The sequence below is a fragment of the Ranitomeya variabilis genome, chromosome 2 (assembly GCF_051348905.1).
Source record: "Ranitomeya variabilis isolate aRanVar5 chromosome 2, aRanVar5.hap1, whole genome shotgun sequence".
In the NCBI taxonomy this organism is placed as follows: Eukaryota; Metazoa; Chordata; class Amphibia; order Anura; family Dendrobatidae; genus Ranitomeya; species Ranitomeya variabilis.
In genome coordinates this window covers 39,728,134-39,753,308 of record NC_135233.1, presented here as the reverse complement: position 1 = coordinate 39,753,308, position 25,175 = coordinate 39,728,134, and the positions used below count along the sequence as shown (strand labels likewise).

Sequence of the window (25,175 nt, the reverse complement as noted above, 5' to 3'; positions counted from 1 at the left end):
TAGATACCAGCTGCTGCTTCTTCCCTAAATAGTTCTTGCATAATTTGGAGGTGTGCTTTGGGTCATTGTCCTGTTGTAGGATGAAACTGGCTCCAATCAAGCGCTGTCCACAGGGTATGGCATTGCGTTGCAAAATGGAGTGATAGCCTTCCTTATTCAAAATCCCTTTTACCTTGTACAAATCTCCCACTTTACCAGCACCAAAGCAACCCCAGACCATCACATTACCTCCACCATGCTTGACAGATGGCGTCACGCACTCTTCCAGCATCTTTTCAGTTGTTCTGCGTCTCACAAATGTTCTTCTGTGTGATCCAAACACCTCAAACTTGGATTCGTCGTCCATAACACTTTTTTCCATTCTTCCTCTGTCCAATGTCTGTTCTTTTAATATTAATCTTTTCCTTTTATTAGCCAGTCTCAGATATGGCTTTTTCTTTGTCACTGTGCCCTGAAGGCCAGCATCCCGGAGTCGCCTCTTCACTGTAGACGTTGACACTGGCGCTTTGCGTGTACTATTTAATGAAGCTGCCAGTTGAGGACATGTGAGGAGTCGATTTCTCACACTACAGACTCTAATGTACTTGTCTTGTTGCTCAGTTGTGCAGCGGGGCCTCCCACTTCTCTTTCTACTCTGGTTAGAGCCTGTTTGTGCTCTCCTCTGAAGGGAGTAGGACACACCGTTGTAGGAAATCTTCAGTTTCTTGGAAATTTCTCACATGGAATAGCCTTCATTTCTAAGAACAAGAATAGACTGTCGAGTTTCACATGAAAGTTCTTTTTTCCTGGCCATTTTGAGAGTTTAATGGAACCAACAAATGTAATGCTCCAGATTCTCAACTAGCTCAAAGGAAGGTCATGTTTATAGGTTCTCTAATAAGCCAAACTGTTTTCAGCTGTGCTAACATACTTGCACAAGGGTTTTCAAGGGTATTTTAACCATCCATTAGCCTTCTTACACAGTTAGCAAACACAAAGTACCATAAGAACACTGGAGTGATGGTTGTTGGAAATGGTCCTCTATACACCTATGAAGATATTGCATTACAAACCAGACGTGTGCAGCTAGAAGTCATTTACCACATTAACAATGTATAGATTGTATTTCTGAATCATTTAATGTTAGCTTCATTGGAAAAAACTGTGCTTTCTTTCAAAAATAAGGACATTTCTAAGTGACCCTAAACTTTTGAACGGTAGTGTAGGTTTGTTTTCCTTCAGACACGTCCCGTTTCTGGTTTGCAGCCACCACAGTCCGTGCACAGCTGCCGGAGCAGATTTACTGAATCATATACTGTATACACTTTGGCGAAAGAAAAAACTGAGCCTCGTTTCGCTCTCCCTGCCGTGTGATTCATTGTGCAGCGGCCATCTTGTAACGGTTAAAATAGAAATCAGGCGTGATAACATAAAGCCAATTGCTGGAAATCATGGAGCGAAGATGGAAAATGTCAGCGGCCTTTTGGCTTAATTATTTTGAATACTATTCTGCATGATTTTCTATAGTCTTCTGGGCCAGTAGTCACTTATCGTACTGCATTTCTGCTCAGAAGACAATGAGAAAAAAGTTATTTAATAGCGACGAGACCACCAATATATTCCTGTGATCTATGGGCCATGGTGTTGGCCAGAAATAAAGCTTTTCTTACTTCCTGATATATCGTTGTTTTGGCTGGAGCTCTAGTTTTTGATGCTGAGCTCCAAACCCCCTGCATAGATGAAGGGTTAAATTATGACTGCAGGTAAAATAAACACGCAGTGTATGCAGTCGGCTCTTAAGCTCCTCCTAGTGGTGACTTTTGACTGTCAGAATTTTATCAAGCAAATGTGTCATTGCAGGGGATTTGGGACTATGTAACTGAAAGATTGAGCTTTAAAGGGGTTGTCCACTACTGGATTAACCCCTTCTTACTCACTATAGTCCCCCTTAAATAAAGTATAAAACCACATACTGTCGTGTATTCACTGGCTGAAGTGGCCCCTCTGCTGTATGGCACCTCTAAGTGGGCCCTATGTGTGCACCCTTGGGCGCTAAGATTATTGTATACTATAGATGATGGCATTATTTGTGCAAAGTATAGATAGTGGTATTATTTTTGCACAGGGTGTATTGTAGTATTATTTGTGCACATTATATATGGAGATATTGCTTGTGCATAGTAAGTATATTGCAGCATTATTTATGAATATGGTAGTGCCATTTGCAGACAGTATAGATGGTTGTATTATTTTTGCATCTTATATATATGGTGGTATTATTTGTGCATGATATATGGTGGTTTATTTACATGCAGTCTAGATAGTGGTATTATTTTTGGACTGTAATAGATGGTGGTGTTATTTGTACAAACAATAGATGATAGTACCGTATTTATGTGTACAGTGGTAATACTTGTGCATGATATATTTGGTGTTATTGTTTGTGCCTGGTATATATGGTGGTATTATTTGTTAATAGTATACAGCTCTGGCAAAAATTAAGAGACCACTGCAAAATGTTCAGTTTGTCTGACTTTTCTCTTTATAGATATATTTTTGAGTAAAATGTAAATTGTTCTTTTAGTCTATAAACTTCTGACAACATGTCTCCCAATTTCCAAGCAACAAATTTTGTATTTTTTTTCTGAAAAGGAGAAATGGTCAAAATATAAAAAAAACAGTGCTTTCAGTCCTCAAATAATGCAAAGAAAACAAGTTCATAATCATTTAGAAACAACAATACTAATGTTTTAACTCAGGAAGAGTTCAGAAATCAATATCTTGTGGAATAACCATGATTTTTAATCACAGCTTTCATGCGTCTTGGCATGCTTTCCACCAGTCTTTCACGCTGCTTCTGGCGCAAAAATTTAAGTACCGTAGTTTTTTGTTTGATGGCTTGTGACTATCCATCATCCTCTTGATTACATTCCAGAGGTTTTCAATGGGGTTCAGGTCTGGAGATTGGGCCGCCCATGACAGGGTTCTGATGTGGTGGTCTCTTAATTTTTGCCAGAGCTGTATATGATTGTATTATTTGTGCATGGTATATATGGTGGTATTATTTTCTTGCAGTATAGATTGGGGTATTATTTTTGGACTGTATAGATGGGGGTGTTATTTGTATACAGTATAGATCAGGGGTCTCAAACTCTGCTGGGTATATGGGCGGCACATAAGAAAAATTTTTAATTTGGAGGGGCCACTTTCTTTCAGGAAAAAGTGACATTTTTAGTGATATCCTTTTTTTCTCTGTACACCTTTTGATCATTTTTTGGAACATTTTTTGTGTGTTTATTTTTTTTTTATAATTGGCATTCATCGGATGGGTTATGGTACAGTTTTATAGCTCTCTGCACAGCAATACAAATGTCAGCCACCGACCAATCAGAGGCCAGCAGCTGACATCAGCGTGCCAGCGTATGGCAATGACGTCATGCGCCAATAACTGCTGCTGGCCTCTGATTGGTCGGTGGCTGGCATTGCTGTTGCTGACCTGAGTGCTTGTCTTCAACTGAAGGACGAACATTCAACTGAACAATGCGCTAACATCAGTGGCCCCTGGACTGGGCCGTGATCGTCAAGGGGTCTACAGTGCCTGAGGGCCGCATGAAGCAGCCTCGGGGACCTTGTGTTTGACACCCTTGGTATAGATGATGGTATTGTTTTTTTTTGCATACATTGATAATATTTACTCATGGTATATACAGTGTTCTTATTTGTGCATGGTATACAGTGGGTACGGAAAGTATTCAGACCCCTTTAAATTTTTCACTCTTTGTTTCATTGCAGCCATTTGGTAAATTCAAAAAAGTTCATTTTTTTTCTCATTAATTTACACTCTGCGCCCCATCTTGACTGAAAAAAAACAGAAATGTAGAATTTTTTGCAATTTTAATAAAAAAGAAAAACTGAAATATCACATGGTGCTAGTATGTGCATGCAGTATAGATGGTGGTATTATTTGTGGACTACCGTATATACTGTACATGACGGCATTATTTGTGGACTATATACTGTAGATGACGGCATTATTTGTGGACTATATACTGTACATGACGGCATTATTTGTGGACTATATACTGTACATGACGGCATTATTTGTGGACTATATACTGTACATGACGGCATTATTTGTGCATATGATGGTATTATGTGCGCGTCGTTTAAATAGTGCTGTTATGTGTATTCAGTATAGATGGTGGTATTATTTGTGGACTATATAGACGACGGCATTATTTGTGCATATGATGATATTATGTGCGCATGGTTTACATGGTGCTGTTATGTGCATGCAGTATAGATGGCGGTATTATTTGTCCACAGTGTATTTGGCGGGATTATTTGTGCACTCTATAGAACTAGGGAAGTAGCTCTTTTATATTAATGGAAGTTCAGCATTTTCTGGGATTAGACTGCATTTGTGTGAGTACGGCGCATTTATTATTTAGATGCCAGGACTATTTTTCCAGCGTAGATCTTCCGCTTATGTGTATGAATAGCTGCCCCAGGAGTCGCGGGGTTAATAGCAGCCTTCAGTAACAATGGTCTTATTTTTGGAATACTGTAGTCTTCTGTCTTATTTAGTTACAGCCATTGCCTTGAAATTCTTTTCTTCTTGGTTCGCTTTATTTGCTACAAGAAGAGATTTCTTTTCTTGGTGTATCCTGTGATTCCACATTTATTTTTATTTATTCTTAAACATTGTAATTGTCATATTCCAACCTTTATAACATTCCTAAATTTGAAGGGCGATGGTGAAAGCAGGGCACTGTCACAATGTGCTGACAGGTTTTCATGTCCTGCAAACTTATATTTTTAAAAGGATTGTCCAAGACTATAAAAAAACCTGTATTTTATACTAAAAACAGTGCCATAGACTGTGTCTAATCCTTCACTAATTTAAATAGCTGCAATACGAGACACAGCCATGGACACAGGAGGCGCTGTTCTGGAAATGCAAATCTGCATTTGTTACATTTTCCATAGATGTAAAAATTCTTCTCAGAATTATTGAGGCTACTTTCACACTAGCGTCGTGCACTGCACGTCGCTATGCGACGTTGCGGCGCACTGACGCTAGCTGTGAATGCGCCGCACAACGGGGGCAGCGGATGCAGTTTTCCAACGCATCCGCTGCCCCATTGTGAGGTGCGGGGAGGCGGGGGCGGAGTTGCATGCGCGGTCGGAAATGCTGCAGATGACGCACCAAAAAACATTACAAGTAACTTTTTTTGGTGGCGACGGTCCGACGCAACACGACGCAACCATCGCACGACGGTTGCGACGTGTGGCACTGCGTCGCTAATAAGTCTATGGAGAAAAAACGCATCCTGCAAGCACTTTTGCAGGATGCTTTTTCTCTGCAAAACGACGCGTAGCGACGTGCAGTGCACGACGCTAGTGTGAAAGTAGCCTGACAATTCTGATATTTCTTGAGACCAGAATAGTCACTGAGTGAGTGTCAGATAGATACAGATAATGAGCGTTTTCCTACAAAAAAAAATCAAATGGATACAAAGGCAGGACAACAGAAAAAAGCACAAAAAGCCTTTTATATAAACCCAGCATCATTGGATGTTAAAGGCTATCTCTTGTCAGAGAAAAATGCCTCGCATGAGCTATTTCTCTCCTCCTCCTAATCTCATAATTCACTCTGAAAAAAACAGCTCAAATCTGTTTGGGGGTGAAACAGCACAGACTGTCAGCTCACTGAGGGGTCAGATTAAAGCTGCCTTCTAAAGTCGATGCAGTAAGGAGAAGGAAGACTGAAAGAGAGAGGGAGAGAAACACACAGGCCCTGCTGCTTTATAGTGTGAGTTTATCTGACGTCACTGCTGGATTCACAGCTACACTGCTTTCTTGATACCGCTCCTGCTTGTTCTACCTAGAGCTAGGAGAGCAGGAGTCCCCTCTCTGTGTGCTGTGCTTTGTATGGGAGACATCATGACAGTTAGCCTCCACCCACTAGCTTTGAGACAACTGACAATTAGAAATATAGCCTGCAGAGTGGAAAACTGGTGAAAAATGCAAGTTGTGTAATACTCAGAAATATTGTAATTCACTTGAAATGACAGGTACGCTTTAGTTTTTTATTATTATTATTATTATTTGGAATACTATTTTTATTTTTTAATACATTTCTTTTAAAATTTGGAGAATGCATCGGATTTGGAAATACACCATTCACGAGTTTGGGAAAAATGTAATATTGGTCTTATTGGGTTTAGTACATTTACTATACAGGAAACTATTAGAAAGTAATTTCATTGATAAAATAATGCAATATATAATATGATTTATAAATATAGTAATACATGTGTGTGTGTGTGTGTGTGTGTGTAATATATACATATATATATATATATATATATATATATGTATATATATATATTATATAATACATATATTAATTATATATATTTTTTCACTGTTATTTTTTACTGTATTGTAGGTCTCCCGGATGTGACTGTTGTCTCCGTGCCTTCCTAATGTGTTGTGGATAAGTTCTAGAAATTAGAAATGGACATTATACTCCCTGGGACATTTTAATCCTTCCACCAGTGGTGACTGGAGCATTCTCTAACCATGACGGGCTCTAGTTCCACCTTCCTCCGGGCTCACAGTAAGCATTGCCATCACCAGAATGTGGGGACTAAGACTAGTAAGCCCATCCGTTCTCGGAGCCTCCATGACCGTCCCCTGGCCTCCTCTCTTACACCAGCCCCAGCCAGCGCCTCTGGGAATAGCTCGGGGGGCTACTCGGAAGAAGAGGACAAAGAGGTGGGCGCGCTCTTCTACGTCAACAAGAGCGGGTTCCCCATTGACGGTCAGACCTGGGAACGAATGTGGACTCACGTGGCAAAAGTTCACCCTGAAGGGAAGGACATGGTGGACAGGATCCGAAACGCAACTCTGCTTCCCAAGGTGAGGAGCGCTGACTTTTGTGTGTTTCCAAAGTGGCCATAACGCAACCTTCCAAGAGTTTTCCAATGGCGAATCTGTCCGAATGTCTCCGTACATCTGTCACTTCATATTTAGATGAATGATTTTTACAGATTCAGAGTTATTCTAGGAAATCATTTGGGGTGTCTCAACTTACCGTTATTGCCTGTTCATAGGAGGGGTCTGACTGCTGGGACCCCCCCCACACTCGAGACTAGGACTCAGAAGTGCCACCACTGTCCAATAGACAATTACTGGCTCTCGACGCGTTTGTGTAGCCATGCCTTTTTATAAATGTGCAAATTGTCTCTTCGGAGAGGAAGAGGACTAGAAATCTAGTTCCACCTATAGAAGGTAGCGATCCTAACAGTCAATATCGACTCTCTAACGAGGCTTGTCATATCACTTACGATAAAAGCCAAAATCTCAATTTGCAGACATTGTTTTTGGGGGTATTGCTCCTCATCAGTGCAAAGTGTGACATCTGGTTTGGCTGGGTGAGAGGCGTCTGACCGGGATCCAAGAAGTAATGTTTCTCCTGGCAACTTGACAAACCTGACATATGCCGAGGTGAGGAGACTCGTGAGACAATATTCATATTTCCCAGAGGAGCATTGCAGCTTAAAAGTCTCCTCACCTTGACATGTCAGGCCTGACATGTCACTCTCCGCAAGGAGAAATGTTACCCCTGATTTCATTTGAGGCACTCCAAAGTTCCTTGTTAGAAGCAAGTTGCATTCTAATTTTTATAGGAAAATTCATTATTATCATTGTTTTTTTTTACAAACAAAGTCTTTAACCTAGAAGCTGCGGTCGTGAGATCAACACTTGTAGGTGTGGAGGAATTAATTATCACCCGAGTACTGGCATCAGCTCACAGCTCCCACACTATCATCACCATCCTCGTACAGCTCCCACACTATCATCACCATCCTCATACAGCTCCCACACTATCATCATCATACAGCTCCCACACTATCATCACCATCCTCGTACAGCTCCCACGCTATCACTACCATCCTCATACAGCTCCCACACTATCATCACCATCCTCATACAGCTCCCACACTATCATCATCATACAGCTCCCACACTATCATCATCATACAGCTCCCACACTATCATCACCATCCTTGTACAGCTCCCACACTATCACTACCCTCCTCATACAGCTCCCACACTATCACTACCCTCCTCATACAGATCTCACACTATCACTACCATCCACTCATACAGGTCCCACACTATCACTGCCATCCTCATACAGCTCCCACACTATCACTGCCATCCTCATACAGCTCCCACACTATCACTGCCATCCTCCATACAGCTCCCACACTATCACTGCCATCCTCGTACAGCTCCCACACTATCACTACCATCCTCATACAGCTCCCACACTATCACTGCCATCCTCGTACAGCTCCCAAACTATCACTACCATCCTCCATACAGCTCCCACACTATCACTGCCATCCTCGTACAGCTCCCACACTATCACTACCATCCTCATACAGGTCCCACACTATCACTACCATCCTCATACAGCTCCTACACTATCACTACCATCCTCATACAGCTCCTACACTATCACTACCATCCTCGTACAGGTCCCTCACTATCACTACCATCCTCATACAGCTCCCACACTATCACTGCCATCCTCATACAGCTCCCACACTATCACTACCATCCTCATACAGCTCCCACACTATCATCACCATCCTCGTACAGCTCCCACACTATCATCACCATCCTCCATACAGCTCCCACACTATCACTACCATCCTCGTACAGCTCCCACACTATCACTACCATCCTCATACAGCTCCCACACTATCATCACCATCCTCCATACAGCTCCCACACTATCACTACCATCCTCATACAGCTCCCACACTATCACTACCATCCTCCATACAGCTCCCACACTATCACTGCCATCCTCATACAGCTCCCACACTATCACTGCCATCCTCATACAGGTCCCACACTATCACTACCCTCCTCATACAGGTCCCACACTATCACTACCATCCTCATACAGATCTCACACTATCACTACCCTCCTCATACAGCTCCCACACTATCACTACCATCCTCATACAGGTCCCACACTATCACTACCCTCCTCATACAGATCTCACACTATCACTACCATCCTCATACAGGTCCCACACTATCACTACCCTCCTCATACAGCTCCCACACTATCACTACCCTCCTCATACAGCTCCCACACTATCACTACCATCCTCATACAGGTCCCACACTATCACTACCATCCTCATACAGCTCCCACACTATCACTACCCTCCTCATACAGGTCCCACACTATCACTACCATCCTCATACAGCTCCCACACTATCACTACCCTCCTCATACAGCTCCTACACTATCACTACCATCCTCATACAGGTCCCACACTATCACTACCATCCTCCATACAGCTCCCACACTATCACTGCCATCCTCATACAGCTCCTACACTATCACTACCATCCTCATACAGGTCCCACACTATCACTACCATCCTCCATACAGGTCCTACACTATCACTGCCATCCTCATACAGCTCCCACACTATCACTACCATCCTCCATACAGCTCCCACACTATCACTGCCATCCTCATACAGCTCCCACACTATCACTACCATCCTCATACAGCTCCCACACTATCACTACCATCCTCATACAGGTCCCACACTATCACTACCATCCTCATACAGCTCCCACACTATCACTACCATCCTCATACAGGTCCCACACTATCACTACCCTCCTCATACAGCTCCTACACTATCACTACCATCCTCATACAGCTCCCACACTATCACTACCATCCTCCATACAGCTCCCACACTATCACTACCATCCTCATACAGCTCCCACACTATCACTACCCTCCTCATACAGCTCCCACACTATCACTACCATCCTCATACAGGTCCCACACTATCACTACCATCCTCCATACAGCTCCCACACTATCACTACCATCCTCCATACAGCTCCCACACTATCACTGCCATCCTCATACAGCTCCTACACTATCACTACCATCCTCATACAGCTCCCACACTATCACTACCATCCTCCATACAGGTCCTACACTATCACTGCCATCCTCATACAGCTCCTACACTATCACTACCATCCTCCATACAGGTCCCACACTATCACTGCCATCCTCATACAGCTCCCACACTATCACTACCATCCTCCATACAGGTCCTACACTATCACTGCCATCCTCATACAGCTCCTACACTATCACTGCCATCCTCATACAGCTCCCACACTATCACTACCATCCTCCATACAGGTCCTACACTATCACTGCCATCCTCATACAGCTCCCACACTATCACTACCATCCTCCATACAGCTCCCACACTATCACTACCATCCTCATACAGCTCCCACACTATCACTACCATCCTCATACAGCTCCCACACTATCACTGCCATCCTCCATACAGCTCCCACACTATCACTGCCATCCTCATACAGCTCCCACACTATCACTACCATCCTCATACAGCTCCCACACTATCACTACCATCCTCATACAGCTCCCACACTATCACTGCCATCCTCCATACAGCTCCCACACTATCACTACCATCCTCATACAGCTCCCACACTATCACTACCATCCTCATACAGCTCCCACACTATCACTGCCATCCTCCATACAGCTCCCACACTATCACTACCATCCTCATACAGCTCCCACACTATCACTACCATCCTCATACAGCTCCCACACTATCACTGCCATCCTCGTACAGCTCCCACACTATCACTACCATCCTCATACAGCTCCCACACTATCACTACCCTCCTCATACAGCTCCCACACTATCACTACCCTCCTCATACAGCTCCCACACTATCACTACCCTCCTCATACAGGTCCCACACTATCACTACCATCCTCATACAGCTCCCTCACTATCACTACCATCCTCATACAGCTCCTACACTATCACTACCACCTCCCAACCGTCCCGATTTCAGCGTGACAGTCCCGCTTTGGCACCGGGGTCCCGCTGTCCCGCTTCGGGCATTTAAAATCCCGAATTTGCGGCCGCCGGTGAAGCCCCGCCCACTTCCGGGACGTAGAGAGAGCCCGATTATTAAGCAGAGAAGAATAGAATACATGTCAGCACACAGAGTCCTGCATACACTGTGGCCCCTGATCATGTGACCCCTGACTCCTCCCCTCCTGTGACCTCATCACAGGTCCTGTACGCACAGAGCAGCCATATATGTGGTGTGCTGCCCTAGTGCAGGTGGAGGTAGGTGCTGGAGATTCCCCATTACTGGGGGGGACATTAACCCTTCAGCACTGAGATTCTTTTGGGGTCCCTGTGTGGTGTGAACAGTGAGGTAACAGCTGTGGACAGAATGCGGCTTCGCTGGTTGCACATTAGACCCAGTCAGACACCTGCAGGATGAGAGGACAGAAGCCCAGAGAAGTTCTCCCACAATGCGATGATTCCTCTCCCGGCTCCAGCACAATAATGTAGATACTAGTGATGAGGGAGCCGCTCTCCACTACTCGATCCGGCATCGGGGGCTCGGACAAGCTTGTTACTGGGGTATCACAGGTGATGGAGCGCCGTGCTCGAGTTCCCAGCCAATAAACATGCAGGGATTGCCCGCCATACATGGTAGTGTTGCCATACCTCCCAACCGTCCCGATTTCAGCGTGACAGTCCCGCTTTGGCACCGGGGTCCCGCTGTCCCGCTTCGGGCATTTAAAATCCCGAATTTGCGGCCGCCGGTGAAGCCCCGCCCACTTCCGGGACGTAGAGAGAGCCCGATTAGTACCCGCTGTTCGTTCCGTTCCCTGGGACTGCGTTGTAGCCACGCCCCCTTGAGTTGCCTCACCGCCCGCCTCCGGCTTCCTCCTCAACTATAGACGTGGGCGGACTCTGAGGACAGAGCGGCAGCACCCGGACTGGTTTCTGGCACGGGGGCAGAGTTGTGAGACACTCCGTGTCTGTGTGACCGCGGGAGCAGCGAGCGGATCTCCAGACTGTAAGTGAATGTATGTGTCTCTCCCCCTCTCCATGCAGCGCTGCCCTGCTGCGGTTACAGCAGAGACTCTGACAGCATAGGAGGACTGACAAACTAAACTTTGTCTCCCCATGGTGCGCGCACCCCGCTCCCACTCTCCCCCTGGTACCCATCCATCGGATTCTCCACCAACCTGGTGCAGCACCCCTTACATTCTATGGGGCTGCCACCTGCCTGCGTTACATTCTATGGGGGCTGCCACTTGCCTGCGTTACATTCTATGGGGGCTGCCACCTGCCTGCGTTACATTCTATGGGGGCTGTGCAGCATTATATTCTATGGGGACTGAGCTGTAATGCTGGATACAGCAGTCAGCGGCGCAGCTGGATGACACCATTCAGCGCCGTGGGAGTGGAAGCTGCCGGCTGCTGCGAGGGAGCGCGGTGAAAGGTGTTTGTGTGTACTGATGGAGAAGGCAATGATGGGGGTGGGGTAACCATGTGTGGCCATTATACTGCACCCAGCATTGTGTGGGGCCATTATACTGTACCCAGCATTGTGTGGCCATTATACTATACCCAGCATCGTGTGGGGCCATTATACTGTACAAAGCATCATGTGGCGCCATTATACTGTATGGACCATCACGTGGGGCAAGTATACTGTACGCAGCATCATGTGGGGCCATTATACAGTATGGAGCATAATGTGGCCAATGGCCATTGTACAGTATGGAGCGTCGTGTGTGGCCATATTTTTTTGTTCATAATTATTGTTAACGAAACATTGTGATCAGAAGTGCTAAATGGGTGTGGTTGGGGCGTGGCTAGTTGTGAAATGGGTGTGGCCTAAAATTTGCCGCGGCGCGCATAGCGCGCCGCTGACTTTGTCCCTCTTTCCCTTCCCCTAAAGTTGGGAGGTATGCTACCATCCTCATACAGCTCCTACACTATCACTACCATCCTCGTACAGGTCCCACAGGAATTGTCGTCTAGCTTTCCACAAATCCTATATAAAGCCAGAGCTCCATGTCGACTAAACTGGCAAAATGATGGCACTAATGTAAATGCAAAGATGGCTGTGTGATGGCAGCACCGGCACCAGAACAATGTCTGTAAGTTTAGAGATAGACAGGTTCCTGCCACCATCATTAAACCACCAGCCTGTGCCTTCATCACAGTGGCCCCGGTAAGAGAAGAGGCATTATGGCTGGTACTTGTAGTGTTGGGACTGTGCCTGGCACTTATTTAGGGGCATTATTCCGGACTCTGTAACTGCCACAAACATAGGGAGAAAACAGCAGTGTGGCCCACAAAAATAAGAGGCCTTATAGGTGACATTGTAGCGTCACTGTTATGGAGGCTCTGTCACCATTATAATTGGGGCACGTTTGCTGATACTCTTATAGAGGCATTATGGGGACACACTTGAGGGCACATACGATATTTTTTATTTATATACCACCAACATATTCCTCAGCACTTTACGATTCTGTGAAAAAATATAAGATGGTAGATGATAGACTGTATGAATGAAAAAGTATTGGGACATTCCTCGTACTCATTGAATCTTAGTTTTTCATTCAGCCCCTGGTGTATAACCTCCTGCCTCCCCAGTTTGGGGAAGACTCTTTTCTGTTCCCCATGACTGTGCACAAGCTCCATACAGACATGGAGGGGAGAACATGATCGGCCGCCCAGAGCCCGGATCTCAACCCCACCCAAGGATGAACTAGACCAGAGATTGTGGGCCCAATGTCAGGATCTGACCTCACAAATGTTCTTATGGATGAAGTGACAAAAATTCCCCCAGACACCGCCAAAATCAAAGTCCTTCCCAGTTAGATCTGCAGAAGGGCCCGCTCCATGTTAATGTCTATGGATGTAGAATGGGAGGTGAGAAAAGCTCTTATAGTGGAATATGGAGGGGCCCATTAGGACACATGGATACCCCTCACATATACAGAGCCAAGGTAATTGACTCCGCTCTGTATATCAGGAGTAGGAAAAGTCAGCGGAATCCTGGACATGGAAACCCCCCGGATAAATGACGTGTTCCATTGTGGTCAGGATATGAAGTCATCGCCCAGCACAATGCTGCCTTCCGCTCCCCTCACACATCTTCCTGCATTTACCGAGATCAATTCTCCACCCGATGTGTCTGTGTGCACAAATACAGACATAGAAATGTCTTCTCTATAATATTTTATATATTTTTTGTCCCTTCAATTTCCTGAAGATCCGGGTCCTGAGACCCACCCTATTCGCTCAAAAGATCCCCACTGATCTGCAGGTGATTAAAGGGACTCGAACAATATTTTTTTTGTATTGCAAATGTTATTACTCTTAATTGGCAGATTTGTATTTTATGATGATTTTTGGATAATCCTCTGTGTTAGTAAATAATGTAAATTATATATACATGTTATATCTAGTAATACAGAATCGGAGCAGCAGACACATGAAATATTCAGGCCGAGAGCGGCCGTGTCTTCACGTCCTCATGTCCAGTTCTTGTGTGTAATGTGATTTTCTGCTGTTTCGGGAAGTTAAGCTGATACCAGCAGCTGCTGCTGAGAGTCACAATAACCCCCAACATCCCAGTCTGGTTACTACATGAGGCCCAGATATAGTAATGACTGACACTAAATCCTGCACCTGCCGTCCCTCTTACTTAGAAGCAGATGCTTAAAGGGGAACTCTCATCTGTAATGTATTGACCATCTTCTTTTATAGTCAGAGGGTATTCCGGTGCCTGTCCCCCACCTATTGTTAGAACAAGGGTCTACTGACTCCAGTTCTTCCAGGTAAGTTGCCCTGAAATGGCTACCATTAGGTGATGGGCATGACCACTGCTCCATTCACTCTGCATCTGGATGTAGCAAACACCATCCATTTCACCTGGAGGATTGGGGGGCAATGGACCCCTGTTCTCCCAATAGGTGGGGGGTTCTACTGTTATGTCTCACCTAGTAAGGTGGATTCTCGAAGACCTCGATCGAGTAGTTGTTGGAAAACACGGACTGGTAACATTGGTGCAGTGAGATGGACAGAAGAGAGCAATGGAGGCTGCAATGGCTGGTTAGCAACTGGTGAAGTAGAGTAGTAGACCACGCGGACGATGGAGCAGAGAGAAACTGATGACGCAAAGGCAAGATATGTTCACAGCAGAGAAGACTTGTTGATGTAGCAGAGCCTAGTGATGTAGCAGAGCCTAGTGATGTAGCAGAGCCTAGTGATGTAGCAGAGCCTAGTGATGTAGCAGAGCCCAGTGATGTAGCAGAGCCCAGTGATGTAGCAGAGCCCAGTGATGTAGCAAAGCAGACTTGACGTAGCAGAGCCCAGTGATGTAGCAAAGCAGACTTGACGTAGCAGAGCCCAGTGATGTAGCAGAGCAGACTTGACGTAGCAGAGCCCAGTGATGTAGCAGAGCCCAGTGATGTAGCAGAGCCCAGTGATGTAGCAGAGAAGACTTGTTGATGTAGCAGAGCCCAGTGATGTAGCAGATCCAGTGATGTAGCAGAGGAGACTTGTTGATGTAGCAGAGCCCAGTGATGTAGCAGAATCAGAGATGTAGCAGAGAAGACTTGTTGATGTAGCAGAGCCCAGTGATGTAGCAGAGAATTGTTGATGTAGCAGAGCCCAGTGATGTAGCAGAGCCCAGTGATGTAGCAGAGAAGACTTGTTGATGTAGCAGAGCCCAGGGATGTAGCAGATCCAGTGATGTAGCAGAGAAGACTTGTTGATGTAGCAGAGCCCAGTGATGTAGCAGATCCAGTGATGTAGCAGAGAAGACTTGTTGATGTAGCAGAGCCCAGTGATGTAGCAGATCCAGTGATGTAGCAGAGAAGACTTGTTGATGTAGCAGAGCCCAGTGATGTAGCAGAGAATTGTTGATGTAGCAGAGCCCAGTGATGTAGCAGAGCCCAGTGATGTAGCAGAGCCCAGTGATGGAGCATCGGAGTGGTGGTTATGTTTATACACCGCTCTCTACTGTAGCCTTTAGGAATTGAAAAAAGAAATAAAGGGGTATTAAGTGCCCCCAATGCAATTGATAGAGAGATCCACCTCTCCATTTCTGAGAGGTCACTCTACAGTGATGGGATCTGTATCTATTGGACATTTATGCCTTATCCTATATTCCCAGATTCTAATACATTTTTTTGTATACATACCAGACCAGAAAATGGAAGCCAGAAGTCTCACAACAATTACTTGTGCATGCACGTCCATACTGTCTGTGTATCATCCTGCCTATCCAGTCTCCAGCAGTACAACAGAGCTGTCATTTGGCCATTACAATCCAAAACCAAAAAAATGAAGACATTCCTAGTAGACATGTTATTAAGGGATGTTGTCTGAGAGGGAGCAAACATTTCTTGTAAGTTGACTGTTCTCATTGCTGCCGGCATTTCTCAGCAGACAGGAAGCCATGTTTCTATTACTCATTGCTCGGATCAGTCGTAAACTGCAGGAGTGAATGAAAACAATGTGAACAGCGTCTATAATCAGTGATTCATAGAAGTGTGGTGTCAGTACCACGGACGCTCTCAGTATTCCCTGCTGGGTCATATTTTGGTCAGGAGAGACTCAGGAAACCAACCAGGAGGGGGCAAACATTATATTATTATTATTATTATTATTATTATTATTATTATTATTATTATTATTATTATTCCAAGATCTAGTGATTAAAATTAACTTTAAAATTAACTTTATTCAAAAAATCCAGAAAAAAAAGTCCTGAAAGATGTTAACGTTTATTTAAGAAATATTTAAGAACCCCAAAAATCCATCCAACAACTATAGAAAAAAATCAGCTGCATTTCAGACGCACGTCCTTAATCATTAATCATTACTTGGTTTATGCAATGATTAACGACTGTGTCTGAAACTCGCCTGCTTTTTTTCTTGGATGTATTTTTGGCTTTTAAACATTACTATTTTTTAAATAAACGTTAATACTTTTCAGGACTTTTTTTTGCTGGATTTTTTAATTTCCTCCTGGAACTTGCAGTACTACAAGCATTCTGTGCAAACTGTATCCTTAGCCATCAGATGAGCTGACCTTCTTTCTACTTGTTTCAAAGTTACACATTGCTATAATATATATATTTTTTTCTACGGTTCACTTTTTGTGTAAATCAAGTTTATTAAAGGAAGTTGCATATAACAATACTTTGCAAGTTAGAATAGTACATGCAGAAACATATCAGGTACCTTTTAACAGTGTCAAGCATTATAATTCAGAAAAGGTATGGTAAAGTTTTCAAAATCAACCCATTAAATAATTTCTTTATCTCCTTAAATATAAAGAATGCTATTCTAAGAACTTTTCAAAGGAGAATCTGTGAACAATAAACACTTTCTAGAAATCGGGACTAGGAACGTCTTCCCGTTGACTATATAGTAATCTATTACTTTTGGCAATGGGGTTCCTGGCCACTATAGGTCCAATTCTCCAAGACCCATTCTGTTGATTAAAGTTGGTTAATGCTAGGATATGGGTACCAGGATGTTACATTATATAAACTTTGGTGTAAATTAAACCAACTTTATGATTAGTAAAGGAATTTGAAAATGAGTGAAGAGAAGAGAAAAGAGAGAGGAGATGGGGTGGGGAGAAAGGGTAAGGTTTCCAGTGTCCCGTCCAACTCAACTTTTAGTTAGTATTAAAGCAAAAATGTTCCACCACCTGAAAAGTAGATACATTAGGGAACCGATAGTATATTTAGTAAATTAACCAAGCCAGGTGGTTAGCTCCTCAGTCTCTCTAAACACTATCCAAGGGGTCCATATATTTAATACTTTATCCAAAGTTCCCGTAGCCTGACCCACCAGTTGTTCCATACGAAGGAGATGGTTTAGTTCTGCCACAAGTTCAGATTTTGAAGGAGAAATTGATTGTTTCCAATAACGAGGTATTAGATTTCGTGCAGCTGTCAAAAAATGTCTAAGAAGGCTTTTCTTAAATGTGGCTATGGAGAGATCACAAATAGACAACAGAGCCACCTCCATTGTGGGTCGGACCTTATGGAGGGATAATTTGTTGTGGAGGTCAAAAACAGCCTCCCAAAAACCTCTAATGGGTGGACAAGACCACCAAATATGAGCATACGAACCCCTCTCCTTCCAACACCTCCAACATGTATCTGGGGTAGTAGGGAACATAATGTGAATACCGTCTGGACATCTGTACCAACGAGTCAGCAATTTATAACTCCTCTTTTGGAAATCCCCACATTGTGAAGATCTGAACGTATGGAGGAGACTCTTATTCCTGTCCTCTAATGTCAATGGTTTGTGCAAATCGTTTTCCCACTTCGAGAAGAAAGCTGGAGGATCAGATGTAGACACCTGGTGCTCCTGGAACATTTTATAGAGGAGTGATAGTGTGTGTGTTGGAGGGTCCCCATCCAGGCAAGCCGACTCGAATGGAGTAAGAGGTCTAAATAAATCAACCTGTCTGGACAATTTAGTTATATAGCTTCTAATTTGTTCGTAAAAAAGCCACGAGCTCCCGTCCCCCCAAAGAAGGACTGCATAGGTTTAATAGAAGATTGGGTTATGTAATCATAGACTATCGGATGGCTATCCTTGTGTTTATGTAGGAATATAACTTTATCCAGGCCAGCGGGAAAGTCTGGGTTGTCAAAAATCTGGGTCAGGGGGCCTGGTATGGATGAGATATTAAGCTTTTGTTTGTTGCGTCTAACATAAAGGGTCAAATTTCTTGTGAGATAGGGCAGGTCCCCCTCCCGATCCTCCATGTTTCCCTCTCGCCAGATGTTTACTTTGGGATTTTTCGTTAAGATCTTTGATTCTAAATCTACCCATTTTTTTATGTTTATGGTGATAGAGATCTAACAGACAAGTTCCGAGGGAGGCATCATTGTAAAGTAAAAAATTGGGGAGACCCAATCCTCCCTTTTGTTTAGATCTGCTTAATAACTGATACGATAAGCGAGGGCGTCTGCCCGACCACACATATCTTGTAATTGTTGTCTTGAGTCTGGAGAAAAAGGAGGCGAGTAGGACCAATGGAATATTCTGAAAAAAATAAAGGAGACGTGGTAGTAAGTCCATTTTTATTGCATTGATTCTCCCAAGCCAGGATATATGCAATTTATTAAATTTCTCCAGATCAAGTTCTGCTCTACGAAGAGCTATTTTATGATTGGCTTCATATAATTGTGACGTCTTTGAGGTTAGATTTATACCCAGATATCTAAGGGAATCAACACGCCATTTAAACGGGAAAGAGTGTAGCTGAGAAACAAGGGAAGATGGCAAAGAGATATTTAATATTTCAGATTTATGGGAATTAATTTTGAAATTGCTCAATTGACCAAAGCGATGCAGTTCCGATAGGATATTGGGCATAGTAGTTATGGGGGAGGTAATGAACATGAGCACATCGTCAGCAAAAAGTGCCAACTTGTGTTGTTCTGATGGGAACTTCACCCCTTTTATAGATGGATTATTACGGATCGCGTTGGCCAGATGTTTCATAGTTCTACGGTTCACTTTTTATTACATTTTGTTTAGGAAACTTTGTAATTTTTTTTTATTACTCCAGCCCTAGCCCTAAATCTAGCCCTAATCCTAAGATTTTAAACCTTGCAATAACTATGGTTAGAGTTAGAAAAAGTGTAAACACATAAAAGTAGCTCTTAGTAATGATTGAAGACAATATTAAATCAAGTTAAGTGCAGAAAAAAATTATTCAATACTTTCTTAATTTATTAGCTGCTCAGCTTGTCATCTCAGTTGCTGCCTATGCACAGCACAGCATTCGATATAAGTTTGTCATCAACTGCAGTGCTCTACATCAGTAGCGCTTAGCGGGCACTCACTTCTCCACTGTAACGAGCAGCGCTTGCTCATATGACAGTGAGGAGAGACAAAAGTTTGCACCCCTAGGCTATGGTGATGGGGGCAAATGTACCTATGGACCCCCATCCCCCTACATGCAATGCTACTGCTTGCTTTGCAGTGATCAGACATTACAAGGAGCTGCTCTCCTCTCTCTCAATCAGTTGCCTATGTGATACTCGGATGTCTGAATTCGTCCTTTGTCACAGACTTTAATGAGGAAGTCATGCAAATAGAATTGTAAATGTTCTCACCCTTGTATTGTTGATTTTGCATCTCTGCTCTATCTTTTACACCTAAAGAGTCTCTCCGCCCGGCTGCAGCTCCGCAATAAGACCTGAAACAGATGGTGTAATATTACCATACTTACTGACGGGCTGCTGGAACATCCCTTTAACTATGGAGGATTGGGATTTTTCGGGTTAATTGGCCTCTACTTTCAGTCCTTGGGAAAGCACAAACAATACATGTGACAAACTCAGCTTTGCTACATCTCTGTATCCAGCAGAACCATTTTGTAATGAATTGCACATAACAAATCTTTGATCTGACATCTGTTAAAGGGAACAATCTATTATGTTGAGGGAGGAAATCCTGCGACTATTATGATAGCAATCTTGTAACAAACACGTTACGTTCCATATGGGAAAGCGCTCGGCGCGAGTTCCGCTGTAAATGTAAACATGTAAACAAATGTGTCACTGGTCGCATTTCTTTTTCTCGTCTTTATTTCAGCCTTCAGTGCCATCCGTACCAACCTACAAGACTTCCATGTCCATCCCGGAATGGCTGCAGACCGTGCAGAGATACATGAAGACGCTGCAGTATCCTTTCTTTCATATTGTCTGTATGAGATGGATAAAATCGCCTGTAAATGAGCAGAATACTACATCACATCTGCATAAAATGATGAATCGATCTCCAGAATTAGTTCTCTTCTCCATTCACGTCCAGAACTGCATTTAGAATTAGTCTGGATTTAAACATCTGTGGCGGACTTCCCCGCACGGACTATGCGACACTGACCAGTTGCGGGTCTCTTGACCTAAACTTGACAGTCTTTGACTATGAATTTCAGGTGTGTGAATCCAGCGTTATGCTGATTTATGCAAAAAAAAAAAAAGGTGAATTTTTGTCACACCGGCTGAAGACTAAATAGATATTGCTGGAATTGTTTCTCTCTGCCCTTTTCTGCACTACCTCTACTTTACTAATAAAAATCTTAGTGATAGGTTCCCTTTAAATCCCACTCCAGTTCTCATCTCCGGTGCTCCCCTGCAGGAAAGGTGAGCGCAGCAGCTGATCACTGGTCATGTCCTGTGCTCAATGGCATTACCGGGCTATACACCACTTCATGCCCCCCGGAGTGTAAAAACAGACACCAGGGACCACCAGCATCACCACTGGAGCGGGGGCACTGTAACAGGTGACTACAGCGGGATTTTTTTTTATTTTCTGTTGAGGCACTAGCGTCATTTACTAAATAGAAGACAGGAAGGTGAGGGAGGAGGGGGATGCAGCTGCAGAGAAAACGGGAAAACGGGCAAGAGTGGGCGCTGCAGAGGGAAGACTTGGCGGGTTAGGAGCACATAGCACGCCGCTGTTTACGAAGTTTTCTATAAAGTTTTCTAGCTTTTCTCATTTCTGGTACAGGTTCCCCTTAATACCAAGAACAGTGATTTCCATTGTGATCTTTTCAGGATCCAGAAGAAGGGTCACTTTAAGGTGAAGTTACATATTGCTCATGATGATTTGTATGAACAGCTGGGAAGTATTTACAAGTCGCACATAAGCGCTGGATAGCGGGGAGCAGATGTAAGGCTTCAGTTCGTGCAGACCACCTTAAGAGGAAGGATCTGTCAAGCTGCTGTAAAGTGTGCTGCTGCAAAGTTAGCGAGTGGCTGTAAAGTTTTCAAGTTGCCATTACATTTCTAAGCTGCGGCACCATATAGTTGTGTAAAGGATTGCCTTTATGAAAAGTTTATTCGGTTTCCCAATATACTTTGGGTATAATTTCCTCACTATGTTTACACAGGAAAGATATATATCTTGGTACCGTGTTAGCCAGTAGATAGAAACATATTTAGAATTGAGAGTCCTCAGTGGTTGAAACCTTTTAATGGCTAACTGAAAAGATGGTAACAAGTTGCAAGCTTTCAAGACTACTCAGGTCTCTTCATCAGGCACAGACTAAAAGAAATTCTGGAGAATCACATATTTATACACAACATAGCACAGAGAAAAAACAAAAAAACATGGATAAAACAGGTGACATGAAGCAGAATTACCATGAGTGATAAACAGTTATGTCCATAAATATTGGACCAGTTCATAGATAAGGAATGTTTTATTGTCCTCTGATTGGGGTCTGGTTCTGTTACGATGACCCCACATGGTCTGAGGGGCAAATTCCTTAGGGTACTGTCACACAGTGCAATTTTGATCGCTACGACGGCACGATTCGTGACGTTCTAGCGATATCGTTACGATATCGCTGTGTCTGACACGCTACTGCGATCAGACATCACGCTGAGAATCGTACGTCGTAGCAGATCGTTTGGAACTTTCTTTCGTCGCTTGATCACCCGCTGACATCGCTGGATCGTTGTGTGTGACACCGATCCAGCGATGTGTTCGCTTGTAACCAGGGTAAACATCGGGTAACTAAGCGCAGGGCCGCACTTAGTAACCCGATGTTTACCCTGGTTACCAGCGTAAACGTTAAAAAAACAAACAGTACATACTTACATTCCGGTGTCTGTCCTCCGGCGTCTCAGCTTCTCTGCACTGTGTGAGCGCCTGCCGGCCGGACAGCGAGCACAGCGGTGACGTCTGACGTCACCGCTCTGCTTTCTGGCTATGGTGCTTACACAGTGCAGAGAAGCAGAACGCCGGGGGACAGACACCGGAATGTAAGTATGTACTGTTTGTTTTTTTAACGTTTACGCTGGTAACCAGGGTAAACATCGGGTTACTAAGTGCGGCCCTGCGCTTAGTAACCCGATGTTTACCCTGGTTACCCGGGGACTTCGGCATCGCTCCAGCGCCGTGATTGCAAAGTGTGACCGCAGTCTACGACGCTGGAGCGATACTCATATGACGCTGCGACGTCACGGATCGTGCCGTCGTAGCGACGAAAATTGCACTGTGTGACAGTACCCTTAGTTCCTTAGTTGATGTAAAAAGACATAAATCCATGCGACACATTCATTCCTGCACAGAGAGTGTCAAATGTCATCATCAGCTTATCTATATATATAATTGTCTAAGGGGTACTTCCGTCTTTCTGTCTGTCCTTCTGTCTGTCTGCAACTTCCGTCATGGAAATCCCGCGTCGCTGATTGGTTTCGCCAGCTGCCTGTCATGGCTGCTGCGACCAATCAGCGACGGCCACAGTCCATTTAGTCCCTCCCTACTCCCCTGCAGTCAGAGCCCGGTGCCCGCTCCATACTCCCCTCCAGTCAGCGCTCACACAGGGTTAATGCCAGCGGTAACGGACTGCGTTATGCCGCGGGTAAAGCACTCCATTATCGCTGCTATTAACCCTGTGTGTCCCCAACTTTTTTCTATTGATGCTGCCTATGCGGAATCAATAGTAAAAAGATGTCATGTTAAAAATAATAAAAAAGCCAAAAACCTGCTATTCTCACCTTCCATCGAGGTGCGCGCGGCTGCCGCCATCTTCCGTTCCCAGAGATGCATTGCGAAATTACCCAGAAGACTTAGCGGTCTCGCAAGACCGCTAAGTCATCTGGGTAATTTCACAATGCATCCTGGGAACGGAAGATGGCGGCAGCTGCGCGCTCATCGCCAGTGCTTCGCTGGATCCCGGTGGGTGATTATATAACTATTTTTTTAATTATTTTTTTTAACAGGGATATGGTGCCCACACTGCTGTGTACTACGTGGGCTGTGTTATATACTGCGTGGCTGCTATATACTACGTGGCCAGTGTTAGATACTATGTGGGCTGTGTTTTGTACTGCGTGGGCTGTGCTATATATTACGTGGGCAGTGTTATATACTGCGTGGGCTGTGTTATATACTGTGCGGCCTGTGTTATATACTATGTGGCCAGTGTTATATACTGCGTGGCTGCTATATACTGTGTGGGCTGTGTTATATAGTACATGGGCTGTGTTATATACTGCGTAGGCTGTGTTATATACTGCGTGGCCACTGTTATATATTGCGTGGCCTGTATTAACGCATCGGGTATTCTACAATACGTATGCATGTATATAGCAGCCACATAGTATATAGCACAGGCCACGTAGTATTTGTCTGCTATATACTACATGACTCCTATATACTACGTGGCCTGTGCTATATACTATGTGGCTGCTATATACATACATACATATTCTAGAATACCCGATGCGTTAGAATCGGGCCACCATCTAGTATTCCCGTATTCTTCTGTCTCTTTGAGATTTGAAGTTACCTTTTAAAACAAGTAATTTCATGTCCATAATGTTATGATTGGGGAGACAAAAATGTATTGCCACAGATAGATCAATTCTTTTTACATCAACTAAGGAATTAAGGAACTTGCCCCTCAGACCATGTGGGGTCATCACAACAGAACCTGACCCCAATGAGAGGACAATAAAACATTCCTTATCTAAGAACTGGTCCAATATTTATGGACATAACTGTTTATCGCTCATGGTAATTCTGCTTCATGTCACCTGTCTTATCCATGGTTTTTTGTTTTTTCTCTGTGCTATGTTGTGTATAAATATGTGATTTCCCCGAATTTCTTTTAGTCTATGCCTGATGAAGAGACCTGTGTAGTCTCGAAAGCTTGCAATCTGTGACCATCTTTTCAGTTAGCCATTAAAAGGTATCAACCACTGAGGACTCTCAATTATAAATATTTTTCTCACTATGTTTAGGATTTATTCTCTGGCCAAGTTCACATGTTCAATATTTTCCATCAGTATTTATAAGCCAAAACCAGGAGTGGAACAATCAGAAGAAAGTATAATAGAAACACGTCACCACTTCTGGATTTATCACCCACTCCTGGTTTTGGCTACAAATACTGAGGTACAACACTGACCAAATACTGAACGTGTGAACGTGGCCTCAGTCATTGAATGGGAACTCTGTCCTATAGGCTGAAAGCTTATTATCCTGGTCACAACTCGTTACAAAATAAGGCTTATTCACCCTGCCCCTGTGTCAGGCCGCGTTCACACAGGTATATTTCACTGTCTGGATATGAACGGCAACCCGAATTTACAGCCTCAAATTTGTCTAAGAAGTTATAAGTTTGGATTGGGAGATCTGTGGTAAATCCGGGCATTGTGGTCTGTATACCAACCATGGAATATATGAAAT

General features: G+C 43.9%; 1 protein-coding gene across 3 annotated transcripts in view; it reads left to right on the top strand.

Moving 5' to 3' along the window:
* Nucleotides 1-25,175, top strand: part of VASH2 (vasohibin 2) — a 72,608-nt gene that overhangs the window by 5,541 nt on the left and 41,892 nt on the right. Inside the window, exons 1-3 of one of the 3 annotated variants that reach the window (XM_077282292.1) lie at nt 3,463-3,626; nt 6,434-6,906; nt 20,565-20,653. In XM_077282292.1, coding sequence (XP_077138407.1) covers nt 6,568-6,906; nt 20,565-20,653 — 428 coding nt within the window. In that variant the 5' untranslated portion in view covers nt 3,463-3,626; nt 6,434-6,567. Of the gene's footprint in view, nt 1-3,462; nt 3,639-6,433; nt 6,907-20,564; nt 20,654-25,175 lie in introns of those variants that run through there. The other 2 variants (XM_077282291.1, XM_077282290.1) reach the window with 2 other exon arrangements.